At 42.1% G+C, this 17,566-nt stretch overlaps 1 protein-coding gene across 2 annotated transcripts in view; it reads right to left on the reverse strand.

Annotated features, from left to right (window-relative positions):
• The window catches only part of ARMH4 (armadillo like helical domain containing 4), a 59,712-nt gene that overhangs the window by 27,392 nt on the left and 14,754 nt on the right, over nt 1–17,566 (reverse strand). For both annotated transcript variants that reach the window (XM_042446607.1, XM_042446606.1), the window contains exons 3-5: nt 14,090–14,338; nt 11,569–11,787; nt 1,977–2,255 (exon numbers count right to left, since the gene is read on the reverse strand). In XM_042446607.1, the coding sequence (XP_042302541.1) occupies nt 1,977–2,255; nt 11,569–11,787; nt 14,090–14,338 (747 nt within the window). The remainder of the gene's footprint in view (nt 1–1,976; nt 2,256–11,568; nt 11,788–14,089; nt 14,339–17,566) is intronic.

Below are 17,566 nucleotides of genomic sequence, written 5' to 3' on the forward strand. Positions count from 1 at the left end.
CCTAGTGCAATACTCAGACCACTACACTACTCTGGTCTCCCCATTGCTTTAGGCCACATATGAACCTTTTCCAACTTCTCCACCAAAAGCATCTGAGGTAGACTGAAGTCTATGAAAGCTCATGCTACCAACTTCTTTCTTTCAGTTAGGAGTTTATCACATGGGACGGATCCCGTGCAGAAACAGGATTTAAAAATCCAGAAAAACCTGTAAAAGCGGCTTGGTTTTCAGACATGTCAGAGTTAATAAGCAATAATGCCACACTAATCTGAATGGAAAGTAGACAAAACCAGCTTCATTTTACTTTTGAGATTTTCTGAAAATAAAAATGAGTGGGTTTTGTCTACTTTCCGTTCAGATTAATGTCACATTATTGCTTATTAAACCTTACATCGTGTGAAAACCAACCTGCTTTTGTGTGTGTGTGTGTGTGTGTTTTTCCAGGTTAAAATCAGTTTCTGCACAGGATCCGTCCCGTGTGATAAGCTTGTTAGTCTCAAAGGTGCAACAAGATTTCTCTACATACTGATTCTACAGACTAACATGGTTCTCTCTTTGAATTTTCCAATGTTGGTTATACCTGGCTAATCCATAGTCCTTGCTCTAATAAGAAAATAAAGATGTCAGAATCAAGATGTATAAAGCATATACAGTACGGGTCAAATGGGCTTCTCTGTATGGAACAATAGGGGGGGAGACTTGACACTTCTGCTGTAGAGGTAAAATGCCTCTGTGCCATTCATAATCAGGATGATGGACATTCATGCAAGCCATGCACCAGAGAGCCTTCTCTGACTATTTCAATGTGTTTGTCCTAGGAGTGGGGGGAAATAAACAGGGAAAAACTTCATTCTTCTTTCAGCAGACTTGAACTTTGGAGTTTATCAGACAAGGGGAATTGGAAGTATAATCCAATGGCAATCTGAACGCAATCATGGGGTTTAACGTTATTGTGTGATAATGCACTATACGCAAATTCAGGCAAAGGGAAGTCAGTCCGAACGCAATAAGGTAGTTTCATGTTATTGAGTGATAGACTGCCACGCGCAAATTTGGGCAATGGCATGCTATTTTCGGGCAATGGGGAGCCAGTTCGAACGCAATGCGTATTCACATAATTGCGCTAAACTAGCGACTTTAAGTGAATGCATTCTGGCCCCACTTTCTTTTCATTCGAATTTAAGAGAAATTCCTCCCATTTGATAAACTCCTTTATCAATGCCCTTTGTGAACTGTGGTGCCCAGAAATGGATGCAATACTCCAGGTGAAGTCTGACCAAAGTAGAATAGAGTGGCACTATTACTTCCCACATCTAGACACTATACTTCTATTGGTGTAGCCTAGAATTGCATTGGCTTTTTTAGCTGCTGCATCACACTGTTAACTCATGTTCAACTTGTGGTCTACTAGGACTTTTAGATCCCTTTCACATGTACTGTTATCAAGCCAAGTGCCCGCTATTATATATCTTTGCATTTCATTTTTTATTCCATAAGTGTAATACCTTACATTTATCCATGTTAAAAATCATCTTGTTAGTATGATCTTTTTGTCTATATGCTGCCAGACACCTTCTATATACTGGCACAAAGAGGGGAAAACACATACATTTTTCTATTCATATCAGCATGATATTTCTATACTGGTGTCTTATATTGGTTTTCCATTTTCTCCCAGTATGCCTTGTCATCTTTCCCAAATCCCAATCAAAGTAAACCTTAAAATGTACTATTATGGTGCAACACTGCAATATGTCAAAAAGCCAGTTTTTCCAACTAGAATGATGTTTTTATTAGGACAAGAGTGTCCCTAGTGCTGAACATCATGTCAACCACACTGCCAAGTATCTCAGATACTCCCATTTGGTGCTTGACAACAATGGAAGAGTGTTTTCTTTTGCTAAAAATGTTATAAATGAGAGAATCTTTCTCTGCAAGGTACACACACAATGCTGCAAAGAATAAATTTTGCTTACCAAGCCCTTGGTTCTGCTGTTCCCATTCAATTGCACTTGGCACTTGATAAGAGACTCCAGATAGCTCTCCCGCAGGATTCTCCAGCTCTTCCAAGGGATCTTGTGAGGTCTCTCCAGGAATTGTGAAACTGGACAGGTCAGCATTTCCATCCAAACCTCCATCCATAGAGTTTAGGTCTCTATCATCATCACTATCATCTTCTTCCTCCTCCTCCTCCTCCTCTTCATCTGGTTCCTCCTCTTCCTCTTCTTCTTCCTCCTCTTCTTCCTCCTCTTCCTCTAGACAGGCAAGAAAAGATAGCAAGATGACATTCCAAAACAAACAGATTTTATCTTTCAGCATAATCAGAGATGAGTTTGGAAATCTTATTCCTCCTCTCTGCTTTATCCTCACAACAATCCTGTGAAGTAGATTTAGGCTGAAACTGAGTGGTCCAAGATTAGAGGGCCTTCTTGGTGGTTGCTCTCAGACTTTGGAACGTCACCTAAGTGAGAGTAGAAGGGCTCCTTCTTTGCACTCCTGCTGTTGGCAAATTAATTTTTTTCCTGTTCTGTCACTTAAACAGTTTTATCTGTTAGCTGCCTTGGGTCCCTCCAGAGAGAAAGGCAGGAAATAAATAAACAGAAGGAAAAGACACCTCAATACCAAATAGAGAAAGAGAGAGAGAGAGAGAGAGAGATGTCTCTCATGCACTGATTTTTCCAAGGAAAAAATGCAGAATCAGAACATTTTTCACCCTACATCATGGCATTTAGCACTCCATTTAAAAAACAGTAAAGACAATAATGCTATGAAAGATAGAAGACAGCAGAAAGAGAGGAAGACTGCATGCTAGATGGATGGATTCAATCATGGAGGTCACAGTCCTGAACCTGCAGGATCTGAGCAGAGAGGTTGAGAATAGGGAATCTTGGAGGTATCTCATTTACAGGGCTGGTCAACCAAAGACAGTCAACAACAACAACAAATAACATTTCCAAAGGAGAAGGTTAGCACCTTGGATAGAGTCAATAGAGCTCTCGCTGAAGTTTGCTCCACCTTTCCAGACCAAAAGATATAAAAGTGTGAATTGGCAGGTGCATCTGTTTACAAAAGGTCTTGCAAACTGATCAGGATGCTGTAGCTGACTCTCTCTCTGTCTCTCAAAGGATACAGTGGGTTAATGTAGTGTGTGGCATAGCCAGCCTTCTGCCCTAACACTGCCCTGCCAGTTAAGTAATTTCTCAGCCTTTGAAACAGAAGGAAACACTGCCATCTATCAAAAACCAGGAGGCAGTTCAGCCTCCAAGAAAGTTTCAGGAGGAAAACATTGCATCCTAACAGAGACAAGAACGGAGGAGAAAACATAACAAATATAGGTTGAGTCTTCTTTATCTGGAATTCCCAAATCCAAAATACTCCAAAAAAAATTTTTTTAAATCATGGGTGGCTGAGATAGTGACACTTTTGCTTTCTGATGGTTCAGTACACACACACTTTGTTTCATGCACAAAATTATTTAAAATATCATATTAGAATTATTGATGGTTCCACCAATGCGTACGGATCTACCAAGGCTGCAAGCCTTTTAGGGTCTATCTCCGCATTTGTGGGATGATCTCCCTTTGCACCTCCACCTGGAGGAGGATCTTACCTGCTTTCTAAATTGTTGAAAACCTTCCTCTACAGTTTGCTGGATTAAGTTGCTGAGTGTGCCTAAGGCTAACTACTGGTATATTAGTATATTATTTTAGTACAGTATTTTAGAATTTTATAGGATTGTGTTTTAGCATTTGATTTTGATTATATATGGCTGACGTTCCACCCTTTGGTGAAAAGGGTGTTATAAATAAGAATGTCAGTCTTACCCGATATACGTCCATTTCCAGCAGACAAAGGTTCAATCTCACCCTTTCCGCTGGGAAAAAACATTGTTGTTTCTGTTCTAAACGTACCTTCTGACTATGTGTATAAGGTGTATATGAAACATAAATGAATTTTGTGTTTAGACTTGGGTCCCATCTCAATAATATTCAATATGTACATATATACAAATACAAGTATTCCAAAATCCAAAACACTTCTGGTCTCAAGCATTTTGGATAAGGTTGGTGTCACCCAGTTCGGTAACTCATGGTGTCACCCACCTATTGACCCCGTCCCATTTCACAAAACTACAAATCCCATCCTTTTACACCCATTGATCCATGGCAGTTGAAGCAGTATCAAACTGCATTATTTCTGCAGTGTAGATAAGACCTCAACCTCCCCATCCTTAAACATCATGGCATAGTGGTTTGAGTGTTGGACTGTGATTCTGGAGTCCAGGGTTCAAATCCCAACTCAGCCATGAAACCCATTAGATGACCTTGGGCAAGTCACACTCTCTCAGCCTCTGGGGGAGGGAATGGCAAACCTCCTCTGAACAAATGTTGCAAAAAAAAAAAAAAACCAAACCCATGATACTTTTGTCTTAGGGTTGCCATTAATTAGCTGAAAGCACACAACACACACACAGCCTATTAAACCCCTGCCAAATCAAACAGCTTCCATCAATTTTGGACCAGAAAGGCATGCAATGAGTTATCTAGTGACCTTCTGCTCCTTTTCTAGAGGAGCTGGCCATGACATTAGGCAGAGTGTGGCAGCTGTCTCAGGGCACTTATTGGGTATGAGAAAAGGGAAGCAAATTGGTCATAATTTAATTTGTGGTTGCTTTTGTTACTGCCAGAGGTGGGGAGAGGTGCTGACGGGGATGTTCTCTCTCATTTGCCAAAATAACTTGGCAAGTAGCTTTCAACACCCATGAATCGTGATGGAAATGTTGGCGGGTGATTTGTTGCTCAGCTTTGAGTGACAAAATGTCTTGGAACAACTCCGCCACCCCAGCCAAGCTGCAGAGCTTGGCAAAATCACTGCTCCAACCTCTGGAGGAATCCTTGCCTAAAACGCTTCTCAGTCTTGCAAAATTGCAGGAACAGCCAAGACTGAACACTGGCATCTCACCATTCCCCCGGGTTGATAAGTCCCACTAGATGTCTTTTATTTGCCAACTGGTGGCTCCAATGTCAGTGGGGTGGTTAGCCCACTTTCTGCTACACTGCAGAATTAATGCAGTTTGACACCACTTTAACTGTCATTGCTCCATCTTGTGCAGGATGACAAGATGTCATAACTGGGAGGGACAAGCCACTGCAAAATGTAAGACATTCAAGAAACATCATAGAATCATAGAGCTGGAAGAGACCACATGTAATGTAGGACATTTCAAACTGAAAGCTAAAAACACTAATGGAAATGGAAGTTCATGCTCCTCAGCCACACTCAGAATGGGGGGCATTTAATATAGTAGGTCATGTCCTGGAAAAGTAGGAGCTCTGGTCAGCCTGGCCCTATTGGATCATGGAATTTGGAGTTTCTTGGGACACTAGAGCTCTCTGACAGAGAAGGCTAAATATCTCACAAAACAACAAATCCCAGAATTCCATAGCACTGAGCCATGAGAGTTAAAGCGGTGTCAAACCACATTCATTCTGCATTGTAGATTAAGCCCACATGCTTATTGATAGTCTCAATTTATTCTTTATATGCATTTCAACCTGTGCTGGTTGGCCATCTTCAGGGGATTCATTAAAAATAAACACACACACACACACATATATACTAACTTTAAAAAATTTACAACACATAAATAGAAATATTATACTTATAAATATTGATTTAGTATTAGATTGCATACATACCATTAATTCAAACATCAGCAAAACCTTCTGGAATTACAAAGACCTTCACTCCAACAGCTGGACCGATAAGCAATAGAAGAAAACAATCTTGAGAATGTTTTATTATCTTTTATATTCCTCTATTTTCTACTATTTTTTATTATTTCTGACCATTTGTTGAAAGGTATAAATAATTTTAATATCTTAAAATATTGTTTTCTTCTATTGCTTATTACTCCAGTTACTGGAGAAATAAATATTTGCTGATGCATGAATTAAGCTCAGACTTGACAATACTCAGCTATATGGATGAATGTCTGACCCAGGAGACCCACTGGCAGGCTCATCCCTCACCACTGGCCATACTGGCTAGGATTGATGGGAGTTGCAGTCATGCCCTAATTCAGAGCCATGAACTCACTCAGCGACCACCCCCAAGGCTGTATCAAGGCATGTTTGGGCACCCTAGAGAAGGCACAATGTTGATCACCCCGCCTCCCATTACTGTTAGAGCCTGACCAGCTTAACATGCAAGAACATCTAGGAATAGGCAAAAGCAATACTATCTTTTCCCCTCTGGGGAAAAGCAACTATGTCCAGCGCTTTTTAATAAGGAAGGAAAAGTTAGCTGGTGGAGGATTAGCTGGTGGGAGGGATAGTTCATGGCTGGCTGAACTGGAAGAAATTTAACCACTCTGGCACCAAGCATAAATGTTAGGGGAATAATAATAAATCTCTCTTTTAAAAAAAAAAATAGGCTCAGTCAGGAAGGCAACCATTCCCGACACCTGCATTTCACCACAATTGAGTCTATGCACACTTCCCTGGAAATAAGCCCCACATGAGTCAATGGGACTGAATTGCAGCAGATGGACATAGGATGCCATGGTGCCCTACAGTTTATTTTTAAAGCAGAGGCAGGCAAAGTGTGGTCCTTGGCCACAGGTGGCCCTCAAGGCTGCTTTCAAACTTCTCAGACTGTCTTTTTATTCTGCCGCCCCCGCCCTCCAAAACAGGAGGAATTGCCACACTTGTAATTCCCCAGGAGTGAAATTTCTCCTTTTCATAGTTGCAAGGGCTCCCCAACCCCCACACAATGTTTAACATAAGGAAATACACTACTAGTTTCTATAAGCAGATTGTAACTTTCTGTCCACTTTTAAGTTGCTATTGTTATTTGCTTTCGTGTTTTGTCAGTTTTGGCCCACTATAAAGTCTTGCATAAAGTCCATAGGCAGAAACCCGACCCACTGCAGTCATCCATCCCTAGAAATGTCAAGGCTTGGGGTGGTGCAGGGAGAATGGAGATGTTTGGTGGGGCGGGGGGACAAGCTGGCATCCAGACGGAAATTTTGTTGTGGATGTATTCACCTATTATGGGGTCTTCTTGACAAGTTTATTCAGAAGGAGTTTGCCATTGCCATCCTCTGAGGCTGAGAGGGTGTGACTTGTCCAAGGTCAGGCCAAACCAAGATTCAAACCCTGGTTTCCAGAATCATCATCCAATGCTTAAATTACTATATCACACTCTGGAATTTGCAACATTGTAAATGCACTTATACTTGCACAGTTGAGAACTCCTGCATTGCCCAATGGTCATATTACTAGGAGGGGAGTGTTGTTGTATCTGCACCATCAGGACCATTGTGCAAGTGGAACGATTGGTGTGGCCATTATGCAATGGTTGTGATGAATAACAGTACATCCCTTAGGCCTGTTCCAGACTGCCAAAATAAAGCTGCTTTGGGTCTCTTTGGAGGTATGCTGTTTAAATGATGCATGGGTCCTAAGAGTTCGGAGGTTGCGCCAAAGCCACACTCCATTCCTAAGCACTGGAGTGCAGCTTTGGTGCAGCTTCTGGATTCTTAAGATGCATGCATCATTTAAACAGCATACCTCCAAAGAGATCTGAAGCAGCTTTATTTTGGCAGTCTGTAACAGGCCTTAGAATCATAGAGTTGGAAAAGGTCTCATCGGTCACTGAGTCCAACTCGCTGTTTAACGCAAGATCTCCAGTTGAAGTATCCCGAGAAGGAAGCTGTCCAGCCTTTTTTTGAAGATGTCCAGAGAAGCAGACCCTACGACCCCTCAAGGAAATCGGTTCCATTGCTGAACCGATCTCCTTGTCAAGAAGTTCTTTCTAATGTTCAATCAAAATCTGCCCTCCTGTAACTTCAAACCATTTCACTTGGGCCTACCATCTGAGGCAGCAGACAAAAGATCTGCACCCTCCTCCCAGTGGCAGCATTTTCAACCAGAAAAATTGGGGGGGGGGACTGAAAGTTCAAAAATCTGGGGACAGAAATGGCCTGTGGGGATAGGTTTTGAACTGAATCACAAAGGGGGAGTCAGGGGGGGGGGGAATCAGGGGTTTAAACTGTCATTATCCCGGGAGAGTTGCGCGATAGCAAGAAGATTTTCACACACATAGCAATTAAAGAGGATTTATCCTGGGAATAACCAGGTAATAACCAGCAACAAATAATTCACGGGATTTCCTTGTAAATGATTTGTTGCTAGTTATTACCTGGTTATTGCCAGGATACGTTCTCTTTAATTGTGACGTCATGTGAAAATCTTCAGCATGATCATGCAACTTTCACAGGATAATGACAGTTCAAACCTCCAATTTTCCCAGTGTAATAAAGTCCTCTGATTGATTAATAAAATGATTAAGACCAGGGGTGCATCTACATCAGCAATTCCCAAACTTTGGTCCTCCATATGGTTTAGACTTCAGCTCCTGACGGTTGGCCAAGTTGTCTGGGGATTCTGAGACTCAAAAGTCCAATACATCTTGAGGACTAAAGTGTGGGAATCGCTGATCTATATAGTAGAAATAATGCAGCTTGACACTGCTTTAACTGCAATGTCTCCATCCTACAGAATCCTGGGGTTTCTAGTTTTGTGAGGCACCAACAGTCTGGCAGAGAAGGCCTAAGGCTTGTAAAACTATGAATCCCAGGATTCCATAGGATGGAGCTGCACCAATTAAAGTGGTGCCAAGCTACATTCCTAACAGTGTAGATCCACCCCAAGTGTTCACATATCTATTCCCACAATAGTATTTTTAAAAACTATATAAGTAAGAGGGTTTTATGTAAGGCAATATATAGTATCTGATTATTGCAATTCTTGGTCTTGGTTTCCTTTTCTAAGTTCTTTTTATGAGAATGAGTGCTTCATGTCATCTTGACACTATGGAGAACTGAAAGTTTTTGCAACACTGCAACTTTTGCAACGTTGACTATTTCTTCTGCTTTTATTTACTGTTTGCCCGCTCTTAATAAACTAGCAAAACCAAAGAGGTCCCTGAATTCAAGACCTTGAAGCGCCTTTTGTAAGTCTGTGTGTGCACATGTGTGTGTGTGTGTGTGTGTGTAATATTAAAAAGGAAATTCAATTTGCAATTCTTATTTAAATAAAGAGTTCTTTAATACATGCTACGTTCCTGAAGCAACAAAGTGACTTTCAACCTGTAAAAAGTGCTAATTTCATTTTTCCAACTTTTCTGAATAGGTCCAAATCTCCCCATCCAACTTTACCCCAAAAAACAAAAGAAAAGTTGTTTACCTATAGCTTTAAAATTTCTGGAAATTTTACATCTCTCCCCATGCTAGCCCTAGTCTAAGGTATCCTTGATAGGGAATGAAAACATGCCCTCCACCTATCCCAGTTTAGCAGCAACAGTCCTGAATAATCTTCTAATCCCACTTTTCCAATTGTTTTAATGTCTCAGTTTCTCACTCCTCCTCCCACTTTCCCCCTTTGTTAATTTCAACTGCTGCAAACTAAGTTCAAAGGAAAAGTGGATTGCACTCAATTAATTAACTTTTCCAGTAGGCTCATGCAAAAGCAAACTGCTGCAGCCTCTCTTAGCTTGCTTTATCCTCATTAATAACTTTTGCCATCTTGACCCCACTTGGATGATGCTTGGTCACATGTCCTGGTTTTCATCTTGGAAATACTGGTGAGTATGAGCAACTAGTAGCACTTCTCTCACCCACCTTCCTCCTTCACACGAACAGCCTCTCCTAGCTTGGTCTTCCTCATTAATATTTTTTACCATCTTGACCACACACTGAGGTTGTTTGGCAACAAGAGTCATGGTTTTCATTTGTGAAATGTTGGAAGGTACGTAAAAGTGTACCATGCAATTGTCATGGGACAGTGCAGGTAATTATGACACTAGCTACATCTGCACTGCGGAAATAATGCGGTTTGACACTACTTTAACTGCCATCGTTCAATGCTATGGGATACTGGGATCTATTATTTTGTGAGATATTTAGCCTTCTCTATCAGAGAACTCTGGTGCCACAATAAACTACAAATCCCAAGATTCCATAGAATGGAGCCATGACAGTTAAAGGGATGTCAAACTTCATTATTTCTGCAGTGTCTGTCTCTCCAAGTGAAAACAGGAAGTAACCAAGAGATGATGACCTCTCCCTTTACCTCTGTTCCTTTCATCCACTTTGATTTGCTCTCTAGATTTGCATGGTTGAGGTGCAGGGGGTTATGCTAGGCATCACCCCACACTTTTTAAAATCTTAGTCCTTTGTTTAGCTCAATTTTTTTACCATGATCAGCACTGAGAGGATGGTGAAGGAAGGCTGGAAAAACAGAGGCTTTAGGTGTCATGTTTCAGCAGCAGGTCTGCAGTGAAGAAGGCAATAAAGCCTCAACTAGGAAAGAATGGGATTATACTCTAGTCTAGCCTATTTTACTGTAACTGTGGGTACAACAGGCAAGGTAAATAGCACCCGGCTCCAGAATCGCCTACTGAACATATGTGTCACAAAACAGGGAGCAAAGGGGAGACCAGGTACGGCTCCCACACCAGTTACCCCCAGCACATTTATTTTGACTTGATTTGATTTGATTGACTGATTGTTCCATTCCAGGACTCTTTTGTGAAAAATTTGCAAAACATCCTGGGTTTTGTACCAAAAAATGGTTTTACACAAAAGAAATTCTAGCATTTTGCATAAAAAACAGTACATCTTGGACCAAATACACAGTTCCACGTGCAAAATTGGTATTTTGTGCAAAAAAACCAACAACCACCAAGGGTTTGTTTTGGGAGGGGGTGCACAAAATGAAAATGTTGCATTTACAAAGGCGGATTGCTAGCCACCGCTATCAATACAGAATTGGACATAATCACAGACAGGAGTGTCACTAGGTGCATGCAGGGGTGAGGACTGCACTAGTGATACCTCAGATGGGGGGTCACCTGATGCACTGGTGGAAAGAGGCTACTTTCTGTGTCTAGTGGATCTGCTGGCTGGCCAAGAAAGTAAGGGGCTGTGCACACTGGTGGAAAACACCAGGATGGGGACGGAATTGGGGCATAGCGTCCATATGACACACACCTAGCTCCACCCCCAGGGCAGCTTGATGCTGTGCACCACACCACACAGCACATGGCAGCATGGTGCTCCTCTGGCGCTGTGTCCACATGACACAACACTAAAGGAGCACCAGAAAGCCACACTGCTGCGGCTATCTCATCCTTTGCAGAAGCCACTTTTTGTAAATCCTTTTTGCAACCTGCAAAGGCCAGATCAGGGCTGCACCATATGGTTGCTGCAGCCCTGATGTGGCTGTAAAAGGGACAGCTGCAGGCCATCCCTTAGGGTCCATCTGCACAACTCCTAAGTCCCTTTCCTGCCCAGCCAGCAGCTCCACCAGACCTGGAAAGACTGTTGAAGAAAGGAGAGGGTTTTTTTTTTAAATATGCACACCAGATATCGAATATACTAGGTATGCCACTGATCACAGGATGATCTTTGACCAGGTTTATATTGCTGTAAAAGATCCAGATTCTTAAACATAAATCCCTGGTTGAATAGGGAGTACAGGGAGAATCACTTAAGATAGGTACCTTCTGATTCCAGCCTATCCAGCTCATAGGTAGCAGCTGTGGTTATCTGGTGCGTGGCAGGAACGGTGGTCTTCCTTGTGGCTGATACCAAGGAAGGTGGGGCAGCCATGGCTTCATTCGCTCCAAGAATCTCTTCTTTCCAAACTCTTAGTTCAGCTGGAGATGTGGGCGCTTCAGCGATGGAAGTGACCTCCACCTTTCCTAGAGCTGTGGCACGCTCTGCAAGATGAAGGGTGAACAAGACAAATGCCTTAGATAATGATTCCAGACTGCCCATGCATCTTCCAATTTGCTTAACTGAAGGTAATGGTTGTGACCTGCAAACCTAAACAGCTTGGAGCCAGGATATGTGAAAGATTTGTTGTTGTTAATTGCCATCAGCTTCGACTTATGGCGACCTTATCAATGAGAGGTCTCCAACCCACTGAGTCATCAACTGTCCTACTCAGGTCTTCCAAACTCAGGGCCACAATTTTCTGGTTTGAGTCAGTCCATCTGTAATGCGGTCTGTCTCTTTTCCTACTCCCTTTTGCTCTACTGAGCATTATCATCTTTTCCAATGAGTCATGTCATCTCACAGTATGTCCAAAGTACAGCTGTCTGTATCCATGGATTCAATCATCCACAGCATGAAAATATTTAAAAATATATAAATTGCAAAAAAAACCCTTGATTGTGCCATTTTATATAAGGAACACCATTTTACTATGCCATTATATTTAATGAGACTTGAGCATCCACAGATTTTGGTATCCACAGCTGGTCCTGGAACCAAATGCTAGTGGATACCAAGAGCCTGCTGTGTGAGAGCCTCAGTTTAGCAATTTTGGTTTTTAGTTAGAATTCAGGCTTCATTTGCTTTCAGACCCATTAACTTGTCTTTTTGGTGATCCATGGTATCCATAGAACTCTCCTCCAACTCTCCTCAAAGGAGTTCCTTCTCTTCCTATCAGATTTCTTCACTATCCAGCTTTTACAACCATACATAGAAATAGAAAATATGATGGCATGACTGACTGAAAGACTGCTGCCACCTTCATGTGTGTTTGTATGTACCTTCAAGTTGTCTGTCAACGTATGGTAACTCCATGAATTTCACTGGGTTTTCTGAGTCCAGGAATATTCAGAGGTGGTTTTGCCAGTTTCTTCCTCTGAAATCTAGCCTACAGCACCTGGTTTTTGTTGGTGCTCTCCCGTCCAAGCACTAACTAAGGCTGACCCTGCTTAGCTTCCAGGATAAGGCAGGATCTGGTGTCATGAGCCTGTCTGAAGTATGAGATGTTCAGCAGTAGCCCTGTTGCATGTTCCATCATGCCACAAACTTAGGCTGGTGGGTTAGGTCAGCATGATGTAGTAGTTTGGGTCTGAATCTTAGCTCAGCCATGAAAACAACAGGGTAACCTTGGGCCACTCACATTGTCTCAACCTCAGAGGGTGACAATGGCATACCCTCTCTGAAGAAACTTGCCAAGAAAGCCCTGTGATAGGGTCGCCATATGTCAGAAATGACAGCAAACAACACAGAACACACTCCAGGCTATTTGGCAGACTGTATCTCCCTATATGAGCCTGGCCAGGCCCTGAGATCTTCAGAAGAGCCCCTTCTTTCAGTTCCACTGCTGTTACAAGTACAGTTGGTGGGGACACAAGAGAGGGCCTTCTCAGTGGCTGCCCTCAGACTCTGAGACTCCCTTCCCTGGGAGGCCTGGATGGCCCCCTCTTTGTTGTCCTTCCATCTGCAGGCAAAACCCTTTTTATTTCAATAGGCTTTTAAAACAGAACATTCTTAAAGAAAGGGAAAAGGGGTGCTGTGTTTTAAACTGAACTGTTTTTATTTGCTTTTTTATCTTTTAAAATACATTATATTCTTTTAATGTGAATCATTTTAATATTATGAATGTTCGCTTTTGGAATGTTTTTAACTGTATTGTTCTTTTAAATGGTAAGCCGCTGTGGATCCCAAATTGGGGAGAAAGGGGGAATGCAAATAACAATGACAGCAACATGAAACACCCTTCCAAGAGATGTCAGGTGTCTCCAACCCTTTTGAGTTTCCAGCAGGTAGAGAATACATTGTTGTTTTGACTGGACTTTGGTTCTTATAACCAGAAGTGGCACCCAGCCTCTGCATGGTTTTTAATGGTTTTTTACTATTTTTAATAAGCATTGTGAGTCTATTTTTAAGGGGTTTATTTATGTAGTTAATATCTTAACTGTTTTTGTCAATATCCTTCTTGAATGGGGGCTCCCAGAACTGGACACAATTCCAGACGAGGTCTGACCAAAGCAGAATAGAGTGGCACTATTACTTCCCTTGATTTAGACACTATACTCCTATTGATGCAGCCTAGAATCACACTGGCTTTTTTAGCTGCTGCATCACACTGTTGTCTTATGTTCCACTTCTAATCTACTAAGACTCCTAGAAGGCAGAATTTAATACCTTCTCCATGCATAAAATGTAGTCCTGCAATGGAGTATGGGTGCCTAGACATATGAAGCAAAAATACTATAAACTAACCTGTAGCATCCAGTGTTTCACCAACAATAAAATGAGTGTCAACAGGGGATGCAGTACTTGCAGAGATTTCTGACTTCTTCAACAGCGGGGATACGCTGGAAATGGTTGGAATTGGGGTTACCGTCTCTCTTTCTTCCTCTGTCACCTGATGTTGTCCTGTAGCCTCCTGGGTAATGGAGCCTCCAGGTGTCACACCCGGTAAAAGGTCATCAAAGTTGTGAAATGTTGTTGCTACCTCTTTTGTGATGCCTGTGAGAATGAAAGAAACGCATAACAAGAGAATCATGCCTGCTATGGGACACATTTAGGAGCTGCACATAAAATGCCACATGCAGATGGGATGCATAGGTGCATGTCGTGTTGTTGGTTGTATATAGGGTTACCAGGTCTCAGGGTGCTGTCCTGAGTCCGCAGTGTTTATGGATCACCTCTGGGTGACAAACAGAGGTTCAACATCTCTGGTTTTCATGGAGTCACATTTGGGTGGCAGACAAGGCTGCACACAAACCTCAGGCAGGCAGTCTTTTAGTGGCTTTGCAAAAATTAATTGATTTAAATTAAATGTTGCAATTGGCAAAGACATTGATTTCCAATCAGGAAAATACATTTTGCCTATGTATGTGTTCCAGTCATAAACTGTGAGCAATCATGCCTGCTATTTAATGCACAATGCTTAATGGTATCACCAGCCATGACATAACCAGGAGCTGTCCCTGTTTATCAAGTTTTGGCCCAGAAATGTCAGGATGTGGGATGACTGTGACCTAATACCCTCCAACATTTCACAGAAGAAAACTGTGACATGTGGCCACGCAATATCACAATGTGATCTACATGGCAAGAGTTCTTAATGAGGAAGAACGCATAATCTAGGACAGTGGTTCCCAACCTGTGGGTCGGGACCCCTTTGGGGGTCGAATGACCCTTTCATGGGGGTCGCCTAAAACCACTGGAAAACACCTATTTAATTACAGTTATGAAGTAGGAACAAAAATAATTTCATGGGTTTGGGTCACCACAACATGAAGAACTATATTAAAGGGTCGCGGCATTAGGAAGGTTGGGAACAACTGATCTAGGAGATGCTACAGCAGTTTACTTTTATCTGAGCCTACTGGGGAAATCAAGACACCCTCCTCTCCTAACTGAGTACAGACTATTTTTGCACTTTGAACTCACTTTGCAGCAGTTGGAGTATGCTGAGGACAAAGGACGCAAGGAGGGGAGAAGAGTTGAAAAAGTGGAATGACAGAAGAGTAATCAGGACAGTGCCTGGGTGCATCTGCACTGTATAAATAATGCAGTTTAGAACCACTTAAAATTACAAATCCTAAAACTGTTGTTGTCGCTGTTGTTGTGTTCCTTCAAGACATTTCCGACTTATGGAGATTCTAAGGTGAACCTATCACAGGGTTTTCTTGGCATGTTTCTTCAGAAGGCCATTGCCATCATCTGAGACTGAGAGAGTGTGACTTGCCCAGGTTCACCCAATGGCTTTGCATGGCTGAGTCAGGATTAGAACCCTGGTCTCCAGAGTTAGACTATGACTCTGGCTCTCTAGGATGGAATTGCAGCACTTAAAGTAGTATCAAACTGCATTATTTCTACAGTGTAGATTCACTCAAATTGAGGTGGTTGATGGGTAAAAGACCTGACAATCTGCCCATTTGGTTGTGTTCAGTGGTACATTGCCCCTTAGAACAGAAATTATTTAGCACAACCAATGCATAAAGCCACAGGCACAGACAGTATATACAATGCCAAGGCAGGATCTTGGCTTTTCAGATTTTCATCAGAGGCACTGGACGTTTCCCTTTTGTCTTCTTAGCTCTTGCAATAAACGTTGACAGAAGATTCTTATCACTGCAGCCACAACACTGCAGAAGAGCAGCCAGGATGCACCAATCTGCTTGCCTTTACGGGTCTGTGGCTTTTTTGCTCCAGTACCCACAACATTATGTGGCCTCTGTTGATCTTTCTTTTGCAGAAAGCAGAGGAAAAGCAAATGGGAAGAGATGATTTCAGTCTTGGAGATTCTTGAGCAGCTGTTGGGAGGAGTGCAGGGAGTGGGGAGACAGCATGATTCAGCCTACTTTCCTGCCACAATACTTTATCCCAAAAAAAGAGTTTATTTCTTTGTGCCAGCTAATTTCATCAGAGCAATTGTTGCCTGGACCCAGGCCCAACCACAATGTGCTGCAGTGGCACAGAAACAGCCATAAATAAATAAATAAACATGGAAGGAGCCAGCAGGAATCTCACAGCAGTCATTGCTCCAGACTGCAGAGTCTGAAGGTCAAACGCTTCTTTTCTTCCACGCTCTATCGGTGAGACCTAGAAAGGTAAAACAATGCAGAAAGCTATGGGGAAACACACACTCTCCAACAGTCCTGATTGGGCAGGGACATTCCCGAATTACTCCTCTGTCATCCCACTTTTTTCAACTGCTTTTAAAACATCCCGGTTTCTCTCTCTTCCTCCCACTTTCACTTTCCATCCTCAGCTTATCTCAGCTGCTGCAAACTGAGTCCAAAGAATGAGAGTAGTTTGTATTCAGTCAACTCAGCAAGCGGAAGAGGAGAGGCGTGGTTGGAATCATGCTCTTCCCAGTAGATGCAGGCAAAAGCAAACTGCTGCAGCATGTCCTAGCTAGTATGTTTTCCCAAAATTAAGAACGTTTGCCAACCTGGCCACACTCTGATGTTGCTTAACCAAACATGTCCCAATTTTCAACTGTGAAATATTGTAGGGTATGGAAACACCAATCACACACTGCCATGCCCACCTTTCTTTTTCCAGGAACGTTTAGGGTAGAAAAAGAGAGAATCTGAAATAGATGCATTGGCATCTCTTCCAACAGCCTCTGTTTACGATTTACTGACCCTGTCTCCATCATATATTTCCTTTTGCTGTTTAAAGTGCTTTGTTATAATATATTATTACTATTCTTATTCTTATTATTATTATTTTCATTTTTTTTTTTTAAAAAAAACCAGTAACAACAGTTGTACAGTTGGCCCTCCACATTTGCAGAATTGACTTTTGCAGATTAGACTGCTTGCAATTGTGATCAATATGTTCTCCCTAGGAATCTCTAGGTCCACCAGGGCAACTCTGACAGACGTTGACAATAGTTTGTGCTGGAGATCTAGAAATTCCTAGAGAAAGCACTTCTCTAGGCATTTGTAGGTCCTACGGCATGATTCTATGATCAACATCTGGCAGATGTGGACCCTAGAGTTGTACTGGAGGACCTGGAGATTCCTGGAGAGGTGTTCTCTTAGGTAAAACGAATAGTATTTTTTTAATTTGTACTTTTTCCACATTCATGAGGGTCCTTCAACCCTCACCCCAATGAATGTGAAGGGGTCGCTGTATATCATTTACATAAGATGGAAGAAATATTCTCTTTAACACAAAAATAAGAGAAACATTTCCCCTCAGTTTATTTATCCTGTCCATCTATTTCTCGGTTAC

This window comes from Sceloporus undulatus, chromosome 1 (assembly GCF_019175285.1).
Source record: "Sceloporus undulatus isolate JIND9_A2432 ecotype Alabama chromosome 1, SceUnd_v1.1, whole genome shotgun sequence".
In the NCBI taxonomy this organism is placed as follows: domain Eukaryota; kingdom Metazoa; phylum Chordata; class Lepidosauria; order Squamata; family Phrynosomatidae; genus Sceloporus; species Sceloporus undulatus.